Genomic DNA, 23,547 nt, shown 5'->3' with positions numbered 1-23,547 from the left:
ATACTATAAGACCAGCAGGTTTAAACAGGTGATCTTTCTCCTCTTCTCAGCCCTGGTGAGGTTGTACCAGGAGTGCTGTGTCTGTCTCTGGACTCCCCAGGTACAAGAGAGACATGAACGTGTTGGACAGACACGGGCCAAGGGCCACAAATATTACAAAGGGCCTGGAACGTCTCTTCAACAAAGAAAGGCTGAGACAGCTGGGCTCTTCAGCCTGGAGAAAAGAAACCTCAGGGAGGATCTTCAGTGTACAAAAAGAGCTGAAGGGAGATTGCAAAGACAGAGCCTGGCTGTGTCCAGTGGCACCCAGTGACAAGATCAGAGGCAATGGGCACAGACTGAAACAGAGAGAACATGAGGAAACACTTCCTCTGAGGGTGACTGAGCACTGCTACAGGTTGGCCTGAGAGGTTGCCCAAGCCTTTTACCTTGGAGAGAGCAGAAAGCCACCTGGTTTTACTCCCAGGCAGCTAACTCAAGGTGACATGCTTGAGCAGAGGGGTTGGACTAGATGGCCCTTCCAACCTCAACCATTCTGTTATTCTGTTACAATCATTATCCTAAGGCCTGTAGGATTTGTTTGATTAATTGGTGTATATTCAATTATTTACCACAAGCAGCTGTGCTGTGGGAGCTAAAGCTATGTAGGCCTTTTTCTCTTTTGAATATTAATTTAAATCCCCCTTGAGGCACATTTAGACTGATGTTGGGATATGTGAAAATCTGTGAGGTCACATACACTTGGGAATTCTTTGTTCTGGAGAAACAAGGTTTGTGGTGAAACTGGAAACTAGATATCATTTAGTGAAATTCTTGATGGCAGTGCTCCCTGCTTCATTGGATACTTCAAAGATGGTATTAAATCATGTGTTGAAGGTGGTGTTTTGTGTTTAGGCCTGTGAATATTGTCTTAATCTACAGCAAATTAAAAAGAGCTGATGAGAAGAAAGAACTATTGTAATAGTGCTGCTGATTAGGTAGCCCTATTAATTTTTTGGTACTGCTTGTGCAATCACCCTGTTAACTGCTGACTGTTGACTTTCAGTGCCAGTGTAGATTGCTAATGAAACAGCTGTAGTGTGTTTTTCAGGAGCTTTATTCTTTTCAAAATGCTGATGTTATAGCACCACTGAGCAAAATCGGCTTGAACCTGATGTTTGTCTCATATATATGTCCTTTAGTTTTAATTCAAACATCTTGCTGTGGCAGGTGGAGGCAGTGGTGCTGTTTCGACGGAATCTCGTTATTACACCTTTGGACGCACTTCTGCAGTGTCTGTTGGAAGCAAACTCCTGCAGAGCCGAGTGATAAGCTGCAGCAATCCTGACATCGCTGTTACACAAGCTGCTACTGATGAGGAGGTCAAAAACATCTTGTCATCCAGGGTAAGAGAACAAAGTCAAATATCTGAAGAATGGTATGGTGCAAAACCGAATAATCTTGATTTTGTCTTTGAGGGTTGGATTTGCGCCTTGTAAATGAACTGTATGTATCACCAGAAGCATTTTCTGTTTATCTGATTTGGCATAAATACATGTTAAATCCCATTGGTAAATTCTGATGTCTCTTACCAGTGGAGAGCAAGAGGTGAGAACTCTGTCTCTTGTTTGTGGCTTAAACATTTCACAGAAGCATTTGCTTTTTTTGACTTGCCTCACTCTCCTGTTATTCCAGATATTTAAGTTCTCTTCACAGCTGGTGACCTGGTCTGGTCCAAGTCACAGAGTCAATGCAGACCTCATTTTGTTTAGTGTTATATAGTTTCCTATTAAAAAAAATAATAAGAGTAAGTGGAAACTCCATAGCTTTGTGTCAGCTACAGTGCAGATGCCATGTGCATAATTTGCACCTGGAGCTTTCCAAATACTTCATTCAACCACAGAGTGAAATACAGCCTTCCTCTGCATTCTCATCCACTGCTACATATACCACCAATGGCTTGCAGGACAGAATGGTCAACATCCAAGAGAAAGGATTTTGTTTCCCTGATTGGCACTGGGTGCTCGCTGATCTACAGCATGCCAGCCCATCTCAGAGCTTTATGAGGATGGTTGTATGCAGCTTTCTGGGAAACCAAGACCTAGAGTTTCCACTCAGCTGGAGCTGGGAAGCTGTGCCTCTGACAAAAGCAGGATTTTTAACCCTGTGCAAGGAGCCTGTTGCTAGTTGCAGTCCTGGCAGAGCTCTACAGCAATACATCTGATGAGGTCTGAACTGTATCCCCCTCTCACTTTTCTTTGACTGTTATATAAGTAAAATATTGCTTCTCAAGTAGGTTATTTTCAGAAATATTTTGAAGTCTTTTCTCTATTGAATGAGCATCTGCCTCTCCATCTAAAATGCATAAGTACTGGTCTTCAGCTAGTTAAATGAGAACTAGTAAGATACACAGGCTTTGACAATTTATTTTATTTGTTCATATGGGCATATATATCCATCCATAGCAATTTTTAATAATGTAGATTTGAATTTTATTACTTTTACTGTAATGTACTATGTCCTAGGGAAAAAAAAGCAAACCAGAGCTCAAGGCATTTTTCCAAATTAATACAAAATTAAAGTTATTGCTATTACAGCTTCATCGCATTGATAAATGTAGAAATTTACAGCTGGTTACTGCTGTTTCACTGCATCGTAAATTGTCATAACTTTTAATGGAAAGAAAAACTTCAAAGGGTTAGCTATTTTCGCTGTAGAGCCAGGGATAAACACACACCTTTCAAGGTGAATCTTATCCTCAAAGACTGGAGGCAGCTGCAGTGCTGCCATTGGGCACGCGATGGCAGTGCATTTGCATCCTGCTGCTGCTGCTGCCGCCAGGTTGTTTTCGGCCTGAGTGGGAAGGGGGTTGGGAACAAGGAAAGAGAAGGACTGTTTGGATGAATGTCTGTGCATACCTTAAAAAAAAATCACAAACAAACTCCCAGCTGCGAGTGACTTCTTTTCTGTTAATTAGATTAATTAGTTATGGATTTAGTATTTTGTATTTCTTCCATCTGTGTCCCCCAGCCTGTGGATCACAGCTCCAGTCGGATGTCTTACTACATTGAAGGAACAAATGACGTGTCAGGCATTTGTGCAAGCACAAGACCATCCAATAAAAAGGTAGGCTATGGCTATGCATGAGGGAACTCCTTGAAAAACCTGGATCATCCTGAGTGGTGCTGGCAATTAGCCCTTCTAAATGTGGAGAGGGAAGCAATAGAACAAAATATCAACCAGTTTTATCAAACAAGGAATTAGTGATGAGATATTGAATCTGTGGGTAAACATTACTCCAACTTCTGCTCCAGAGTCTTTAGATTCTTTATCCAGGAGAGATTTAGACAAGTAGCAGCCTGCCTAAATCCTCCCTTTGCTCTCTTTCTCAAGGTCTTAGAGCCTCAGTCGTTTTCCACTGCTGTTTACTTTTGGATGCATGTCTTTACACGTTACAGTAAACTACATTCAGAAATATTTGCCTCCTCTTTCTTCTGTAAAGAATTATTTTCTTTGTCTCTTGAACCAAGCTTTTTGTATTCCAGATTTGAATTTCCTAAAAGTTTAGATAATTGGGGCTGTGTGTCTTGTGTTCAGATCTCTATGTAAAAAGTATTATCTCCAACTGCAAATGTCTGTACAACGTCTGCACTGGTTATTGCTCTGTCCTTCTCTTCCAACACAGAGTCAATCTTACTTTTACCTTCTCTCAGAAAAACATGGACGGGCTAAACAAAAATGTTTAGCAGGTAGTGGGAAACATGCCTGCTCTCTATTGTGCACACAGACAATCACCTGAGAATGGTCCAAAGGCATTTCCCTCTTCAGTTATTTGTAGTTCTGGATCCACAGAAAAATGGTCCCAAAGTCTGTTTGCTAACAGCATTCATTTGGTGAAATCTGCCTTCTGATCTTGCAAGGATGCCCATACATCCCCATCTGGCTGCTCACCCTCTAGTATGGAAAAGTTTCCTGCAGGGAAGATGTTGAAAATGAAAGATGAGTTGATTGAAAAGCCATTTTCCAACAGTCTGTGTTTATCATGTAGCATTTCCATGAGGAACTGGCATTGCAGATGGTGGTCAGCACGGGCATGGTGAGAGAATCAGTCTTCAAGTATGCCTGGTTCTTCTTTGAGCTCCTGGTAAGTCTCGACAGTGGTATTTTACAATTAGTCAATGGTGGCATGTAGTAGATGCTCCAGGCACAGATTCAGTTGGGTGGTGACCTCTTCAGTTACTCTGCTCTGTGCAAAGGAGAGGTCTCAAATAATGAAAGTACGAACAGTACAAAATAAAGAGTTCTTTGTATTCACCTTCCTTCCTCAATATGGCAGTGATGGCAAGGTTCTGCATGAACTACATGAGCAGTTGTAAGTCCACAGCTTGTAAAAAACTGAGACATTCATCAACCAAGCCCTTCCTTTTTAGTAAATATCTGTTCCTATCTTTTCAATTTTGTTAACAACATGGGAGCAGTGACAAAGCTCCACAAACTCTCAGTTCTCCAGAGCCCTGCGGTGATGTATGTCAGTGGAAAAAATATACTGATTTCCACTATCAGCATGTAAGTAATGCAACATTAGGTCAAGAAATAAGAATTGCACAAGTGTCACTCCTTGTCTGTCATCATAAAGGGAAAAAGTAGCAAGCAGCAGCATTTCAGAACTCCAGATGCAAGGGATTGGGGGAAGGTGTTTCTGATTTCAGGTACTGAGAGTAGCCAACTGCATGAATATGAATATGAATCAACGTCTGTCTGTATTTGAGCCTTAGACCCTCTGTTGTCATTGCCATGTAGGATTTATCACAGCAGCTCTGAGAAAATGAGTGATTAAATTCAGGGAAAAGGAAGTAGGAAATCTTACTCCTACAAACTTAAAGCAGTATTTTACCTCCAGTCTGGGCATTTTTTTAGTACTCTTTTTTCTGCTTTGCAGATAAAGAGTATGGCTCAGTATGTTCACAACACAGAGAAGCAAGATAACCTACGAAGAAGCCGGTTCTCTGATCGTTTCAAAGATGATATTACCACTATAGTTAGTGTGATTACTTCAGAGATTGCTGCACTTGTAGTCAAACCACCCAAGGTAAGTGGAAATAAGCACTATGGATCCTTGCTACTCGTCTTGTGTTACACTGAGCTACACTTAATCTCATTTCAAAATCAGAAGTGTTGCTAGAATTAGGCCAAGATTCTCACATGGACCTTAAAAAAGAGTTGAGGCACTGTAAAGGGCAGCCTTGTGCTCTCTTGGCAGACTGTTTTTGTTCAACTCAGTTCCTCAGCCTGCTTCTCAGTGTGGCTGCAGTGTGCAAGAAGGGAATTCCCTTTCCTCTTGACAGGAAAGGCTGGACATCCATTTTCATTTCTAGTAATTCTTTATGCCATGTTAGCCAGCACATCAGACTGCAGCCCCAGCAGGACTTCTTCTTTTTATCCCCCTTTGCAGTTACCCTCTAACCTACTGCATTGTGTGTAATTTCTCATCTGAGTTCTCTGTAGCAGTGGAATATGCCATAGGAAGGCAGTGCTCCTCCTGAGTGTTGCCAAAGCCAGCCACAAGTGATCAAACCCTTGATCTCTTTAAAGAGACACTGGCCACTTGAAAATTGAAGACCAGAAATAAGCCTTAAGTTCCATGAAATTATTTCTACTTTTAACAAATTGCACTGAACCAACGGATTATAAAGTTGAAAGGATCACAAACTGTAATTTATATTTTAACATTGCTACTGCCAGCCTGTATTTTTGATACCTCTTTGAGCTGGCCAGTAGAAAAAGCTAAGGCCACAGATAGGCACTGAGTGACTGTTGTTCGTTCAGTTGTTGTAATCACCTTGTTTTCATGCCCCAGAGCTGCCAAATGCAGCTAGCCTAGCAGAGTGCTCTGCAGCAGGGCAGAGCAGAGCAGCCAGGAGAGCTGGCCTGCCAGGTCACCTTTCAACAAACTTGGTTTCATGATCCACTTCTTCCAAGTGCTGTGAGGATCAGAAACCAGAAAAGGGCAAGATCAGGCAAATTGGGGCAGAGAGTAACAGAGGGGATTGTCACTGTTCTCTAAAAGCTTGTTCTGGAAGCTCAATCCACTGGTGTGCTTCTGTGATGGCCACATGCAGAGAAATAATTTCCACAGAAATGTTTACCTAAGCCATCCGTGACTTTTTTTTTTTAAAATACATTGTGAAATAAAAAATCGTTAAAATAAAAATGCTTTAACAGAATTGTAGGCTTTGCACCAGAATTAGCATTTATGGCTTCCTCACAAGAAATACATGGGTTTTTGTGGGCTGTTAATTTAATTCTCATTTTGATAGAATTAGTGTATAGAACCTGATTGTGTGTGAAAATCCCACTGTTGTGTTTTTGGAATTAGGGCCATTGGTTAGGTGTACAAAGTAGTAGGCAATATGTGTCTGATTTTTAAATCCAAGGAGTGATAATTGATGTTTCAATACATGGTTGAGCATGTCAGATTGCCTTGGATTTTTACAGTGCTATGTCTGGCATATGCTTGCCTGCCCTATAAGGTAGTGGAAAACCAGGTTTTTCTTCACCGTAGAAAAATGTTTTCCTTTGCAAATTCCAGATGGTAGGGAATATATATATTCCTCAACAGCAACAAAAAGCTTGAAAAATGAAAAAGTGAATTGTAGCCACCCTGAGGTGATGCACACCTGTTCTCACTAGCCAGAGGTGCCAGTACCAGCAGTATTTTTCTCAGCCATCTCCTTTGTCAATTTTGAGCATTAAATATGTGCAGATCCCTCAGGCATCTTCACTAATTCCTCTTGGTGAACTACATAGGCTGCTGAGAGTTTGTGATTTTAATTGGTCCGTTTGAAGTAGCCTCATTCTAGAGGGTACATGAAGTTCTTTGTAATTCTTACTTGATGCTGTGTATCTCTGGTAATCAGGCTAATTTCCAGCATACAAGAGCGTAGCTGGTGAACTCCACAGATTTACCTTACCAGTATTTTGTTACTATCAGTTTTACACTTAAAAATTTCTAAACAAAATACTTGGCATTCCATCAGCAAAGCCAGTGCAGGTTTTTCTTAATATTTTAAATGTTTTAAGTTCCTAAACCAGCATTCTGTTATGTTCAATGGGAAAAAAAGTCATGTGCAGTACTGCAGCCAATGGGCAATTCAGAACAGTTCTCAAATTCATTGTTGTCAGCCCAAACGGGTGCAAATGTCACAAAATGACATTTCTCTGTGAAACAGTTGAAATAATTTACAGAAGTGATTCTGTGCAATTTTAACGAGATCATGTGAACTGGAGAACTAAAACGATCTTGTCCTGTATTTTCCCTAAGATGGTTCTGGGACCTGACCTCTGCACTATTTTTCATGATTCTAAAATATCTTCCACCTCTATGTAATTTTTATACATCATAACTGGAGTGTTTTCTTTTTTTAAGGAAAGTGAACAAGCAGAAAAAATTAATATCAGCCTGGCATTTTTCTTGTATGATCTTCTTTCTTTAATGGATCGGGGATTTGTGTTTAATCTCATCAAACATTACTGTAATCAGGTAGGCACCATGCATGATTGGGATTGCATTTGGCTTATGTGTTTTGTTCTGTTTGATTAGTTTATCCATCAAGATCCTTTGAGTTGTGTTAAAGGTCTGGGTAAATTTCCTATTTCCTATTGTATATGCAATGATTTTAAAACCTCTTTTGATTTGTGACCTGCAGGAAAAAATTTGAGTGGAGGTAAAGACTCTTTTGGAAATGTCATACTTTGCACTGGTGCAAAATATCCATGGAACCATTTTTCTTCCCTTATTTTTTTACTGTCCTTAGCAAAAGGATCTGCAGATAATACAGATCAACTTTCTGACTCCTCCTGCTGAATGCTGTGAGGACAGTATTTAGATTTCAGGGAGTCACAATAATATATCTGTCTTCTTGCTTCACAAGTCTCTGAAAATGAAAAATAAATGGTGATGCAGGGTGTTGTTATGGAATTATTTGTTGTATTTGACGGGGAGCATTTTCCTTGTTTTGTGACCTGTATTTGTACAGGTCCATCAGGTATCCCCACAAATTCCATTACTGATGTAATTGTTGATAAGAAGGGAAATTATGAGACCACTGATGTCCTGTGTTGCTTAGCAGGACATTTTATAAGTTTGGCGTAGACTCAGAAAAGTTCCATTTGTTTTTTGTCTTATGCAAAAGATAAAAATGTTGTATATTTTTGTTTTGGGAGAAAAGAAGAAAGAAACATTTATCTCTTGGGAAGTTGATAAGTCATCTGGTGAGCAGGGAGAGAGACACCATCATTATCAAAAAAAGAACAGCTGATGTATGGAAATTAGGTAGAATGAGCATTCTGAGGCACGCAGACCTACGTGTCTATGTCCTTTTCAGAGAGCAGCATATTTCACTACATGGTAATTTAAATAATACTAGCTCATCCCTTGACACTTTTTTATTTGTTTTTCCTAGCTTTCAAGCAAGCTGAATTCACTCTCCACCCTGATTTCCATGAGACTTGAATTCCTGAGAATTCTCTGCAGCCATGAGCATTACCTCAATCTGAACCTCTTCTTCATGACATCTGCATCTGCTCCAGCATCTCCCTCTCCCTCCTTGTCCTCCCAGGTGTTTGTCCATTAGATAGGTATTGCGTGAACATCACAGGAAGCATATGTAAAAAAATACTTGCATTGCTTTGTACTCAAATACTTAAGTTAGAATCAGCCACTGTTGGATCAGGGAGAAAATTTTCCCACTTGAGAAAAAGGGACAGAAGAAAGGCTACTGGAGTGCTACTGCAAAACTGTGTCTACAGGAGTTAAAGTTAAATGTGACACAGACACATGGAAACATGCACATTCACAGAAAATGGCAGTTGAGGCAGACACACAAGGTCTAAAAGGAGCACAGCTCCAAAAGCCAATTCACAGGCACACCCTTATCCCATCACACACAACCACAAATATGTATTTCAATATCTGTTTTGGAGTTATGGCATGCAGCAGTGCATGCTTTCAGTGTGTTTACCTTCTAATGGAACTTCTTACTTCCCAGGTGGAAATAGATGGTACCACTATCTAAGTTAGTGACTAACACACTGCAATTTTCAATATTCTGGAATAGTGAATTTTTGTTGATCCTTCATGTTGCATAAAGTAGGATTATCACGCTTTCTTTTTCCGGTGTTCTTTCTTCTGGGTTTCTCCCCCACAGTAGTACAGATCATGCTATATCTTTGTCCATGATTCTCTGTGGTTTTTTGAACAGTGTTTTTCTTTTTATTTGAACTTTATGATTTTCTGTATGGAAACACTCAGGTATCCTGAGTAGACTGAGCAATCTGCATCATATCTTGTTTCTCCAGGAATTTTCCAGACTTGGTCTGATACTGAAACAGCTCTAGACTTTCTTAGTGTCAGGACCTCCCATGATCTTCCTGACCACAGAGTTCACAAAGACATTAAAAAAAGAAATTGTTGGTTGGCACAGGACACACTAGTTTGCCTGTCTAGCGCTCTTCTCCTCTACAGTCTATGGACATGGTTTTCTACAATGGGGCAAACCCCTATCAAAGGTTGCTCACATGTCTATTTTCCATCTCGGAGGTCTTGAAGAGGTCAGGACTGGGTTAAAACATTTCAGTGCAATGCTCCATAATTGCCACAATGCTTGGAGACAAGGGGATGGAATTGAAACTAAAAATGATGGGAGGTACAAAAACAGTTGGAGTAATGGAGCAGTTCAAATTCATGGTTTCTTTTTTGCGTGTCATTGCCAAAGAATTGGTAGGATGCTAAGATGTGCTACATCTCATACCTAAATGAGAGTTGTCACAGGTTTGTAATAGTAAATAATATTTTCTTGATATTTTTCTTGGTCCTAAAAGCAAAACATCACAGTGCATTTGGTTAATACTAATCCTGGTTGCCACAGCTAGAAATATGACTCTTCTGCTTATGGGGGATAAAAAATATCAACATAGTCCTTGTAACTAGTTCTAGCAAGTCAGAGCTTGACCGACATCAGTTTAATTGATCTTTCCTTCAAGCAACATCATCAACTCTTTTCTCCTTTAGGAATAACCTACAATGTGCAACCTGTGCAAATCAATAAGGCTTTTGTGGCCCTTGCATGATTTAATGCACTAGCTGACCACCTTGCAGTAATTTTGATCTGTCTGCAGGAGTGCTGCCCACTTGAGTTAGACTTGCCGTAGAAATATGGTCTTGTGAATAAATCTTTTGAAATTTTTTTAGAGAAGCCAAACTCACTTAACTGGGTGCTCTACACTTTGACATTATTTCACACAAACATAGTACAGCCAATGCCTGTTTGTTTGAGGTTGAATAGGAGTGGGCCTAAGTATATGGATCCAAAATATGGGGCTGCTAAGAGACATGGGGTTCATTTGACACAATATACTGGAAGATAGCTACCACAGTGTAGTATACTGATTCTTCAGGTATTTGGGCTCTGAGGCTATTCCCAGGTCACTGACAAAAATATTGGAAAGAATACTGAAGAATATAGATTAAAAGCAAAATTTGGACTCATAAAACCCAGTAGCTGCAGGGGGAGTAGAGTCTGAGACTTATGCTCACCTGAGCAAGGGACAAAAACATTCCAGATGACCTGTGGCACACACCTATGATTGGAGAAGCTAAGAAGTTCACAGCACATATATAGCAGCAACTTTCCATTCCTGGGCTGGCTGTATATCAGTCACAGACGTAAGTTAGAGCAGTTTGAGGGCTGATCTAAATTATGCCAGCTGCCAGCAAGCTCAGCCAAGGAGTTCCAGGGCAAAAGGAAACATGGTTCACATCTTTCCTGACCTTACTTCCATACTAGACATCATGGATGCAGAAGAACACACAGTTAACAGCTTCTGACACCTAAGTCCCTCTTAATGTAGAGGCACTTCCTTGCTCTGTGATAGTTAATGACTGCTCTGCAACAATAAGAACAAGAATGGAGAATATTCTGACTTTGTATCCTGTCTAAACTAATGAATACAGGGTAGGAATTTTATATCTCAAAAAGTGTAAAATGAGTTGTTGGCACAGAACAGAAAGGATGAGATTGCATCCTAGCAAGCTTTTAGTTTCACACACAGATGTCCTCCTCCAAAATGTCCAGCCTACTTACAAAGTCGGTGATTTTCCTCTGGCAGAGATTTTCTGTTTGTTACACTGACTGTGACTGTGGTCTCTTTAAGAAACATTGGTTTTAGTGATCATTCTTTAATACGTCTAATGTATTTCCACAGAACTCCAGCTCCTGCTCTAGTTTCCAGGACCAGAAAATCACTGGTATGTTTGACCTCTCAGCTGAATATCGTCAGCAGCACTTCCTGACTGGCTTACTTTTCACTGAATTGGCAGCAGCACTGGACGCAGACAGTGAGGGGTGTGTATCCTAATTTGCAGATTTTAGAACGGGTCACACCGTTACTCTTGACAAGGCCATAGTTTGACTCCATGACAGTCCTGCTTTCCCCATGCTTTTCAGTGAGTCACTCTGTAACATAGCAATGACCCAGTCATGGTTTTATCTGCAGTATGTTCCTCTCAATTAATAAAAATATACTATTTGTGGTGGTAGTGTTGGCTGAATACAGAAATCGAGAACACAAAATTTCAGTTGCTCTTCCCTCTAAAACACTTCTTTGTTTGAACTTAAGCACTTAGCTAAACTTTGGCCAGAGTTTGATGTTTTTCCTTAAGCATCTTTCTTTACCATGATGAATTTTTATGGGAAATTTAAAAGACAAGTATGCTCTGTGATTGTGGTAAAGTGTCTTGGAGATTTAAGATACCTATTGTTTACAGGGAACAGGAATCTCTGCTCAGAATGAAAGAGATTATCAAGTGCATACTGGTGTTTATTATTTGTTTCTTTCACCTCCTTTCTATTTATTAAATCTTTGACTTATAAGTGAAATCACTTATAAGTCAAATAAGTGCATGATCCATGAATGTAAGTCTCGGATGATTTCTGTGTGTAACTCTTGGATGATTTCTGTGTTAACAGGATTAGCAAGGTGCAAAGAAAAGCTGTCAGTGCTATCCTTAGCCTGCTGAGTTCCCATGACCTAGACCCACGTTGCTCCAAAAAGGAGGTGAAGATTAAAATTGCAGCTCTTTACCTCCCTTTGGTTGGTATCATTTTGGATTCACTACCGCAACTCCATGATTTTACAAGTAAGACCTTTTTGCCTTTGAATTTTTCAATTCCTAAAGGAGACTTTGCTAAATAATTTATCAAACATAAGAGATTTGTCTAGTAAGATAGAATATTTCTTTACTTAGAAGTAAACTGGATTTTTACAGACAGGAAAAACTTCAGTGTCCTTGCTTCATCAGGAAGTGATAGACCAGAGATACTTCTCTAAGTGCTCCTGCATATCTCTTAGTATAAGTTTTCTGACCTACCAAATAATGCCTGCAAGGTCTGCAAGAAATAGTTAGCTCTACATACACATAACAGTAGTGAAAATATTGATAGTGATACTGACATCATGTTACACCACAATTATAGAGATTAGATTGTATTCTCTTTTTCTATTGCTTTTTTGCTGCTATTAACATGATACCAAAATTAATTAATTAAAGGTATGTATTTTGAAGAGTATATTTTTGTCACTGGTTGTGAAAATATTTCACATTTCAATGTCTTAACAAAAAACTCTGGAAGTGTAATTTATCACTTTCAATTGGGTAAGATGAAAACATTTACTATACATTCATACATATAATGTATAAATATAAACAAATTAATAAATTAATAGGCTAATTAGATCTCACACCATTTTTTTATCTATTATCCTTATACCATAGATTAAAAAACTTACTGTGAAGAAGCTCAGGTGTACCAGTGTGCCTAGGTTTTAGAGTATCTTTCTTTGAGAATCTGTCACAAGGGGCTGTGGTCACATTCTGAACTCATGGGATCCAGCTGATCACTCAGCTTCTCTGAAAAACAGAACTTGCAAAACACAAAATGGATGCTCAGAATCAGACAAGATTTTTACAAAACATTAGTATAGATAACTTCATTTGCTGAAAGTGATGTCAGGAATCAGCAGGGAATAGAAGCAGTTAGGTGCCTGAAAAAAAATTTGTCTTTAAGTCAGCAGGCAATACTGGATCTGTCAGCTCTTAGCAGATTTACATACTTTGTTGAATATTACCAAATCCGTGTCTAGTTTCTATGCTTATCCTCTTGACAGAAATTAACCAGAACTGGATGGTTCCAAGTCTTACAAAGTACTAGCTTGGCTTTGAACTTCAGAGATAATCTCATGTTTGCTTCCACCTTTCATGTATTTCATACGTTTGAATAATTTAGAAGTCTTTGCAGATGGCTGCAATTCCTCTTGCTAATGCTGTGCCTCTTCACTGCTTGGTACATCAGCCAGACCAACAGTGTCAGGGATGGAAGTGCCAATTGTTTTGCTCAGTTACAGAGCAGTGGAAAACTGTGACATGTGAGCAGAAGCAACTGGATTGCTCCTGAAGTTCCAATGGAATATTTCAAATTAGTTTCAGATAACCGCAGTGGAAAGGGACGCACAGGAAACCCAGAAGAAGAACAAGAGTCTTCAGGTGCAATCAACCAAAACGTGGCCCTTGCCATTGCAGGGAGTCAATTCAACATCAGGAATTCTGGAATACCTCTGGTGTCCCTGGTATGTTCACTGCTCTGCCAATCTCCTTTCTTCTATCTGTTTTCATCTTCCTTTTTTTCTCCTTTTATTCTTTCTTGCCACTAGCAGCTACAGTCATGAGAAATTGCATTTTTGTTTTGTCCAGCCCTGACAGATCTCTCATAGTCCTTCTGCCATCTTCTCCTATTCTCTTCTAGTTATTTAATTGCTATTTTACCATACATTGTTCACTTTTTTCTCCCACATGCCTATTTCCATTTCCAAACCAAATCTAGACTCATTTCGAGATCAGAAAATGCCGCTATGGCAGCCCCACCGTTCCAGTCTTACCTGAATCCATGGATATAAGATTCAGATATTTCTTTTTCTCTATGTATGGTCTTTCCTCATATGTTTTTTGGGGTTTTCTTAAATTATTATGCAATTTGGCTGACGTAACTGCATGGCAGGGTGGAAGCAAATTGTTACAGAATCTTTTTCCTACATTTTTATAAGGAAATTATTATACAAGCATATAGCAAATGGGAGCTTCTCTCAGTCTTTCACTTATGTTCAACTGGTCCTTTCACTAATTACACATACAGTCAAAATTACAATAATTATCACCTGGAAGAGGTCAAATTTACTGAAGTCCAGCCCTGAGATTTAATTCCAGTTAAATCTAAATAAGATTACTTCACCCAAACAACCTTCCTCTCCCTTTTCTTCTTTCAACTGACATTTACTTTATGTGATCCTAGCCCTACAGACAGAGTGCCACATTAGGTCCTGATACTACTCGCAACCTTTTGATCTGTTTCCTCTGGATTATGAAAAATGCTGATCAGAACCTAATACAGAAATGGATTGCAGACCTTCCATCCATGCAACTGAACAGGATTTTAGACCTCCTCTTCATTTGTGTTTCATGCTTTGAGTATAAGGTAAGTGAAACAAGGCTTAGTTTCGTTGTCCTGGTTTGGATCAGTTTTTTTTTTCCTTAAATTCCAGCTGTCCAGGGGAAATCTGTTATTGACAATGGTTAAATTAGCATTTATCTAACCTAGACTAATTATTTTAGATAAAATAACTGACAGTAGCCTTCAAGGAAAATGCTGCAGAAACTTTTCAGGAAGTCATATGAAGGTGTCCCAAATAGTTTGATTATTTTCTTTTATTTGAGAAATTTTTTTTAATTTTATGTATTTATTATTTATTGGGTATTTGAGGGCTATTTTTGGTGGGAATTATACTACAGTAAGTAGTAGAAAGGACGCTAAGGATAACTCTAATTATGAGCAGGGTCTTGATGTCAGCACTCTTCTCTCTGAGAGGGTCTGTTTGAAATGAACCAAGTAACCTTCTCTCTGAACTTTAATTTCTTTCTCTGTAGCACTGAACTACATCTTTATTTCTATTACCAGTATATATTGTACCTCTTTCCTCATTTGTAACATTTATTAGACTTTATGTATTAATCAGTCATGGTCACTGCTTTCTGCCCCCTCTGACGGTCTCTCCTTTGTATCTCATTCTGGCGATGTAATTTGTTCTTATGATCAAAAATGCAGGCATTGGTGGTGATTGCTTTAACTTTACTTCCAGGGCAAGCAAAGCTCAGATAAAGTTAGCACCCAAGCACTCCAGAAGTCACGCGATGTGAAAGCTAGATTAGAAGAGGCTTTACTGAGAGGAGAAGGAGCCAGAGGAGAAATGATGAAGCGCTGCAGAATACCAGCTGGTACTTCCTACCATTGCCCCCCATGCCTTTTGAGAGGAACTCAAGTGTCTGTAAACATAAATGAGTTTGTTGGGTTTGTGCACACTATTCATTTTCATCCTTGTTCATGTCACCTCCTTTTCACCCACAGTCCATTCCTTTGCAGACCATTCTTGGTTTTGCATGGATGAAAATATAATTAGGTTTCAAATGTCCAAGGTGTAGCTAGGACTGAGTTCCTTTCATGTGAAGAATATGAAACCAAGAAAGAAGTTTCAAGATAGTCTAAAAAGTTATATGAATGTCTAATCAAGAGCCAAGATTGATTAGAGAAAGAATCCAATACCAAGAAATGGTATCAAAATGAATTTTTCCTAGCAAAAAAGGTTGCTTCATTTAATAAATGGAAAATCTGTGGGTTGGTTTTTGTAGACATTAAGCAAGTTAATGCTCTAAAAATCCTAAGTAAAAAAAGTGATGAGTCTTTTTACTAGAGCCCTGAACCTGTAAATTGAATGGTTCTAGTTCTGACAGACTGCTACAGAAATACATCTCCTTCTTTTGGCTAGCTGTCAGACTTCAGGTGTCCCCTTTTGTTTTAATCTCTCTGACATATGTTGCACTCCTAGGGAATGACAGATCAGCAGGGGTAAATGAAAATTTGCGCTGGAGAAAGGAGCAGACACAGTGGCGGCAGGCAAATGAGAGACAAGATAAGTAAGTAGTTTAATTAATGCATATATTGCTTTTATTAGAATCAAGCTGCTTGGGGTTTTTATGTTTTGTTCTTGCTCCTAGAAAGTTTTATTACAAAATCAGTAGTTTCATTTCTTTCCTTCTTTTGTCAAAGAGAAAGAAATAAAATAAAAATAAAACAAAATGTCTCTGTAGCAGAAATATTCAACTGTTACCATGACACAACAAAGAGGTCACAAGAATGGAGAGAAGGAGAATTTTAAATTGCTACCCACACGTTTTTTTCCTTCTTAACAGTGTGGCAAACATTAGTTAGTGGAAGAGTCCTATACAGAGGCTTGCTACGTTTATTTTGGTGCTGCTCTTGGCTCCTCAGTACATAAAGTACTGTGGTATATGTTTTGCCACATTAAATCAGCTAAGCTGGATTTGACTTGCTATATTAATATTGAGAAGCTCTGTTAGCAGGAATCAGGGAAGATAATGCTTTGGGATTGTAGCAGCAGTTATAAGATAGATGTCATGCCAGAGAAGATCCCTTCAGCATGTGGATGAAAGCTCAGTGGTTGCTGAAAATAGTCCAAACACCTGTAAAGTTCACTAAATTTTTTCAGTTCTTACTCTTATAAGGGATATAATAAGGGATTTCTGCCCTTATTGTAGCACTAAAGTTTTGGCAGTCCCTTCTTTTTGTTGCTTTGAGTCATTGTAGTTATTAACCATATGACTTCCCTAATTTCCTTTCTTAGCCCTCCTCTGAATTATCTGTTTGTGCACTAAAGGATGGCTCTTTGCTCCTCTGGTTTTAGTTTTGGGTAAATGAATGTAGCAGAGCAGCTACACATTTTGAAGTCACTCAGAAGTGGGGTTGTTAAGGGTGTTGCTTCAGCCGCAGAAATGCAGTTTAGGAACTCTGGCCGAAGTCACAGGATCTTTAATCTCAAGCTCTAGAGAGAAGCCTCTAGCCAGGCAACAGCATTTTTCTGAGCAGCTGAGGAAAAAGAAAAATGCCTCTTTGTGTTTCTGGCATGGATGTGTGAAAATGCAGTTTTGTTAGTGGCTGCTCCTGTGCTTATTGAGCTGCAGAGGAACTGTGTTCCAGACCTTGTTCCTAAGTCTCAGCTAAGAAGGGATATGTGTTGCCTTACCACCATCTCGTCTCTCCTCAGTATTTCAGTTCTGTCTTAAATGCCCTGGGACACTGCTGTATGGACTTGCTGTCTTTTCTTGTCTCAGGAATCAACATTTTAAACTGCCTACCTTAAACAATGCTTCTATGGCGCTAAAGCAATTTCCACTTTGATCAAATCTACAGTTTTTACTTTTTTTAAAGGAATTGTCAGATCAGTTATCTGTTACTCCATTTTGGAGTTTTGTGTCCTGCTACAGTCAACTCATTCAGAAATTCCAGCTTACTTTTCTGAACAACTGAACACGAAGATGACTATTAAGGAACAAAAGCATCTATACAAACTGTCTAGAGACCTAGTTTTCAGAAGTGCCCTTTGTGACTGCTCTTCTATGATAGCAGCTTTCCTAATTTCACTCCACAGTTTTTAAGAAACGTTTCTGAGCACTATTGTCATTGTCTGTTCTTATGGGATCATTCAGAATGGTATGCATTTGTATTCTGGCTTTCTTTAAATAGCAGGTCATCTAACTCTTGGGATGCACTCTGCTTGCTTTAATTAGAATTCATTTTGCAGGACGAAAGCTGAACTAGACCAAGAAGCTCTGATCAGCGGAAACCTGGCAACTGAAGCAAACCTGATCATTCTTGATATGCAAGAGAACATCATTCAGGTGAAAAATAGTAGAGGTGGCTTAGTACCAATCCCTGCTCCCTCAGAAGCCAGTGGAAGCAAGATTAATTTTTCCTTTTGTTTCTTAGACAGTGCAAAATATTTTGAGATCTTCTGTAAACTTGTATAGTCTTGAATAGAAAAAAATTCCTAGGTAGGGAGAAGAAAACTTCATGCTTGAAGACCTGTTACTAGAAAAGTATTTACCTATTAGACTTTTGTTGTATTGGACATTATTTTTACCTGACACCACTCATAGCACCTAGTCTCCCCACTGTTTTGGTTTTGGGGAGTACGTCTGTGTACCAGTACGTCTGTTTAGCGAACATGCTCAGGATATCAAGGATGCAAGGGAAAGGATAGTGCTTGCCCACCACAGGATCTGTTCCTAACCCAAAGTATACATGAAGGATTGGAAAGAGCAAAAAAGGAGCTTCAAAAATCCCTGCAGGAACTCACTGAGCTTAAAAATGCATTGGAGAGTCTTTGAAACTTGGAAAATATTTGGGACATTTCCCCGTCTGTCTTCTTGTCTTCACTACAAAAGTGCTTTGAAATTTCTCCAAAGCAGATGTTAAAAATGAAGAAACTGCAAATTCTGAAGTCCTAGATGTCTCATGGGCTGGAGAGCAGAACTTCAGTTCCTGTGTGCCAGTTCATTGCTGAATTACCTCATACAGCTGTTGTTTTTCTCCTTCCTGTGTAGGCGAGCTTTGCAGCAGAATGCAGAGATAATCTCTTGGGAGGAGTTTTGAAGGTCCTGGTAAATTCTCTTGGCTATGATCAGAGTACAACTTACCTGACTCATTGCTTTGCCACACTCAGAGCACTCATTGCCAAGGTATGCTCTTGATATACTTTTGTTTTCATGCTTCCAATCAAATTAATAGAACAGCATTTGTAGAGCAGAGCTGTGTCCATTCACTTACCACTTTTCTTTGACATTTATTAAATATATTTTGCATATGTAAATACAAATTACTATCTATAGGGTTGTTTCAGGATTTATTCATCTGTTATAAGATTATTTCACTGACCACACAAGATGGAATAATTTAGTCTGAATAATCTTATGGGTTTAGTAGTCTACTCTTAAACATATAAGATTTACCAATAAAAAGGTAAGCAATTCCATACGTTTTATTTCAAACACATTCTGGTTAAAATTAGAAATCTTAGTGCCAAGAACTGCACAAGAATTCCATAAAATCAAATTCAAGTTGTTACATCAGCAAGGCTAGTTTCCAGTCAGATGGGCAGCAGAGAAATCAAAACTCATGAGACATTGAGGGCATAATTCTAAGTTTCTATTTCTATGATGGGTTTCAAAATTCTAAGACATTGACACTTTACATCTTTGTTCTTCCTGAAAATTAAGCCAAATCCTCATCTCTCTTCCACTTCTCTACCACCAATAAAAAAACTCCAGATCAGAAAAAACAGCACAAATAAAGAAAAAAAACCCTAACAAAACAAATAAAACTTCACAAACTTCAAAATGTATATGAGTACAGAAATTGACCCGAAGTCTTTTTTTCTATAATAGAGGTCATAAGGATTTGGGTGTTTCATAAGGACTCTAAAATCTTTTTAAGATTCATTCTCCTACAAAGAAAAGCAGCTCCATTAAGGATGCATTAAATGTTTATTTTCCCTAAAATAAAAATAAGAAACTGGATACTCCTGTCCAGTTAATGCCTGTCTGCTCTTAAATGCAGATAGGCTGACAAAGCCTAATTACAGGGTAGATACCTGAATAGTTATGAAACTAATAATTATGTTTTCATTTTACTTTATCTTTAAAAGCTAGCTTCCAATTACAGTAATGAATTTTGTGAAGCAATTGTTATTCTTATTGAAATAGATCTTACAGTTAAGCTGACTCTGTTCTGTATTTCGTAAAGCAGTCCAATTATTTCTATTACACTGTAGACATATAGATGTTATTTTACAAGTAAAAGTGATAAAACCCTCTGCCAGCAGGCTTGTGATATAAATTAGACACTAAACAGTGAGATAATGGACTGAAGAAAGGCTGAGAACTGGGATAGCGGTCTGCCAATTGGAAGCAATATCTTGTGTTCACTCAGACACCTTTATCAGTCCTGTGTATGTAGATATGGTACTGGTGCATCTGTGCTGTCTCTGCTGAGAGTTTCTTTGGACAGACATCCTGCCCCCTGAGTTTACTGCCTGCTGTGTCATTCTGAAGACACTGTAAGGGAGGGTCTGGCCTGAAAGCTTGGCAGTGGAAGTTTTGTCACACACCATAGGAGGAAGAACATATTGGAGGCCTGGGGAAGGGTAGGGCGTTGGCGCAAAGAGCTAAAAATTGTTCCATATACTTAAGGAAGTATTTGCATGCTTCATCATCATTACGTATTCTGAAAATAGCAAATCTTCATGCTTCTAAGAATTTTGCAATATTTGATGTTTTCAAAAACTCCTGGAGCCATCTTACTCTGAGTTTATTCTGTGTCTTTCTCTTTTTTCCAAAACACAAATCCTTCTTTTCAAACCTTTTCTTCTTTTAGAAAATGTTAAAAATAGAATCTACAGCAACACAGGAATCAGAAGTCTAAATAAAAAGAAGAATAAAATGTAGTTTTTGAAAACTTTGGACTTTTTGTGAACCCTGTGACTTTTGTGCACTAAGATAATGATGTTTTAATGGCTAGAAATAAGAGTAATAAATGTTTTCTTCCCTTTCCCTTAGTTTGGAGATTTGCTGTTTGAAGAGGAGGTTGAACAGTGTGCTGACCTGTGTCAAAGAGTTCTCCATCACTGCAGCAGCAGCATAGACATTACACGGACTCAAGCCTGTGCCACTCTTTATCTCCTCATGAGATACAGCTTCAGCTCTACCAGTGTAAGATTTTGAGAGCAGCAGTGTATTTTGTGCTGCCCTTTTTTGTGATCAATTGAAACAAAGACTGAAGTTGCAATAGCAAGTGGAATGCTTCTGCAGTCACCTGGTCTGCTGTTTCAAACATTTGAGCCAAGAGAAGTGCTAGAAGTGCATGGGGAAAGTAGCTTTAATTATTGTTCATTGCTTTGATTCAGGAAACATGACTCAATATTGTCCTGCATATCTGTAAATGCAGCTTCAAACAGAGCAGCATTAGGCCTCTGACAGCAAAGACTATTCAATGCATAAGCAATACCCTTCACGTTGTCTTTTCTTTCATTCCTGTGTCTGAACAACTCAAGTCTAGTTCTATTCTAATGCAATTGCAACCTCTGTATACTTCTGTATACTTGTATTAATAGGAATTCTTCACCAACTCCTTGGTCTTAGGACTAAGCTCTGATTTTTACCACACATGTGGAGCAAAATACATACATTATGTGTTTAGATTAATAATGATCTGGCACTAAAGCATGTGCATTAGCATTTTGGATAGAGTCTGATCTTGCACAGAATTTCCTTCACTAGTTATTACTTTTAAAGCCTTGGATATGTAAAAAGTGTAAGCTCTGCAGAAGGAAAATGCACTGCAGACACACCATGATCATCAGGGTGTAATGAATCACTAATGCACCACCAATTGAAGCTCACAGAGGTCTTTTGCCTCCCAGATTTGTTTCCAGAATGTTTTTCCAGTCATTCTTCCTCATCTGTTCCTGTGTGTGGTCTGATCCACACACCCACTGGCCTGTACAAAGGGGGAAAGGGGTGCTTCTGGCTTTCTCCTGTCTCAAGAAAGCATGCATATTTCAAGGAACATTCTAGCACCAAAGTAGAGACATGTCAGAATTAGGGATCTTTGGCTTAAGTGGGTAAAACACGATTAGTTTGATGCACCAGAGGCCAGTTATGTGGGCAGTGAGTCTACTGCACTCATTCTGGACAGGAGAAAGTGTGTTTGTTCATAGAGGAGGTAGATGTATGAACTGCAGAGCAGCCATCATTCTTTCATGCTTTTGTTTTTTTCTTCTGGAAGAATTTTTCAAGAGTGAAGATGCAGGTGACCATGTCGCTAGCTTCTCTGGTTGGAAAATCACCTGAGTTTAATGAGGAATTCCTTCGGCGATCCTTGAGAACCATCCTGGCCTATGCAGAGGAAGATACAGATATGCAGGCAACGCCATTTCCCATTCAGGTTAAATCTTTTATGGCATCTCTGGCTTTTATCGGGAGCTTTCATGTAGGACCATCATTGAAGCAAGTACTAGATCTTGGTCTTCCAAAGCAATGAAAAGAAGGATGAAGAGATTATTGCATGAGTTTATGTCTAGCACAACAATAATGGGGGAAGAAATGGATATTATTCCATAAAATAAACTCTAAAGAATGTCCCCTGAAATCACATTACAGGAGAATCATCTCTTGGCTTTGAGTACAGCTTTCTCCTAGACACCAGCAGGAATTACGCCCTCTAACATTTTCCCAAAATGGAATTTGATTCATTATGTTTTCAGACAAGTACCACCTGGGAAAATTCTCTCTCTTTGCCAGCTTGTAAGGTGTCAGCATCAATAATGAAAAACATGTCAGACAACTGTCAAACACTTTGTTAAAATTCTTAGAGTAACTCAGGTTGTGCTGAACACTTAAAAAAACATCTAGTTTCAGATGTAAGATCAACTAAGGCTGAAGTCCATTAGCACATTTTACTTTTTTCATTCAGAAATAAATAGATCAAAAGATTTCAGCTGGTTTTGATTAATTAAAATATGTGTGTGCTCACTGTGTGAGCAGCCTTTGCTGAACCATTTTACTTTTTTCATTCAGAAATAAATAGATCAAAAGATTTCAGCTAGTTTTGATTAATTAAAATATGTGTGTGTGTAAGATTCACTGTGTGAGCAGCCTTTGCTGAATTACATAGAGCTGAAGAAAACATCCTGATATTTCCTTGAGTAAAAGAGGCTTAAGGAGAGTAACATCATCTGGTCCAGATACTGTTGTTTTTCCAGAAGGAAAAAATAAACATCTGAGAATTGCACAATGATCTTTGCGTTGCTTCAGGTAGAGGAGCTGCTGTGTAATCTGAATGGCATCCTATCAGATACGGTGAAAATGAGGGAATTTCAGGAAGATCCAGAAATGCTGATGGACCTCATGTACAGGTGAGTCCATTTAGAATTGCTACTCAGAAAATTCTGCAGTGAGGTGAGCTGAACTATATATTTTAGGGACATAGCTGTGACAAAGTCTCTATCTGTTCTGTTTGTGCTCATTTCCTTTCTAGCAGAGCTGTTCTTTAGCAGGGCACCTGGGCTGCAGTAGTGAGCACATTGCAGTGCAGCCTCTGGGAGGTGGACATAGATTTGGGCAAGGATAAAAGTCAGGAACATTGAAGAGTCTTGGATGCAGCAGTTTTACTTTCCTCATAGCCCCTCTATCTCCTGCCCAGCACTACCTAACCATTTATTTTGCTTTTTGTTTAACAAATCATACAGAAGACAGAGATGTCTTCTTCCACTCAACCTAGGAGAAGAATTATAAGGGTATTTTTATTATTTGAGAAGTGGTCATTCACACCTGCTTTCTGGCCTGTGTTTTCAGAATTGCAAAAGGATACCAGACATCTCCGGACTTGAGGCTGACTTGGCTGCAGAACATGGCAGAGAAGCACACCAAGAGGAAGTGCTACACAGAAGCAGCCATGTGCCTGGTCCATGCTGCAGCACTGGTGTCAGAGTACCTGAGCATGCTTGAGGATCGCACCTATCTCCCTGTGGGCAGTGTCAGTTTTCAGGTAA

General features: G+C 39.0%; 1 protein-coding gene across 2 annotated transcripts in view; it reads left to right on the top strand.

Moving 5' to 3' along the window:
- The window catches only part of DOCK8 (dedicator of cytokinesis 8), a 90,561-nt gene that overhangs the window by 52,373 nt on the left and 14,641 nt on the right, over positions 1-23,547 (top strand). For both annotated transcript variants that reach the window (XM_039729927.1, XM_039729928.1), the window contains 18 exons: positions 1,210-1,385; positions 3,010-3,105; positions 4,028-4,123; positions 4,919-5,068; positions 7,406-7,519; positions 8,442-8,597; positions 11,242-11,381; positions 12,006-12,175; positions 13,517-13,662; positions 14,382-14,564; positions 15,226-15,361; positions 15,970-16,057; positions 17,743-17,839; positions 18,545-18,679; positions 20,555-20,707; positions 21,783-21,941; positions 22,811-22,911; positions 23,351-23,543. In XM_039729927.1, the coding sequence (XP_039585861.1) occupies positions 1,210-1,385; positions 3,010-3,105; positions 4,028-4,123; positions 4,919-5,068; positions 7,406-7,519; positions 8,442-8,597; positions 11,242-11,381; positions 12,006-12,175; positions 13,517-13,662; positions 14,382-14,564; positions 15,226-15,361; positions 15,970-16,057; positions 17,743-17,839; positions 18,545-18,679; positions 20,555-20,707; positions 21,783-21,941; positions 22,811-22,911; positions 23,351-23,543 (2,489 nt within the window). The remainder of the gene's footprint in view (positions 1-1,209; positions 1,386-3,009; positions 3,106-4,027; positions 4,124-4,918; positions 5,069-7,405; positions 7,520-8,441; positions 8,598-11,241; positions 11,382-12,005; positions 12,176-13,516; positions 13,663-14,381; positions 14,565-15,225; positions 15,362-15,969; positions 16,058-17,742; positions 17,840-18,544; positions 18,680-20,554; positions 20,708-21,782; positions 21,942-22,810; positions 22,912-23,350; positions 23,544-23,547) is intronic.

Source organism: Passer montanus, unplaced genomic scaffold, assembly GCF_014805655.1.
Source record: "Passer montanus isolate IOZ18808 unplaced genomic scaffold, ASM1480565v1 scaffold7, whole genome shotgun sequence".
Classification (NCBI taxonomy): domain Eukaryota; kingdom Metazoa; phylum Chordata; class Aves; order Passeriformes; family Passeridae; genus Passer; species Passer montanus.
Note: the sequence above shows the minus strand (reverse complement) of the source record. Positions and strands in the feature narration are given on the sequence as shown.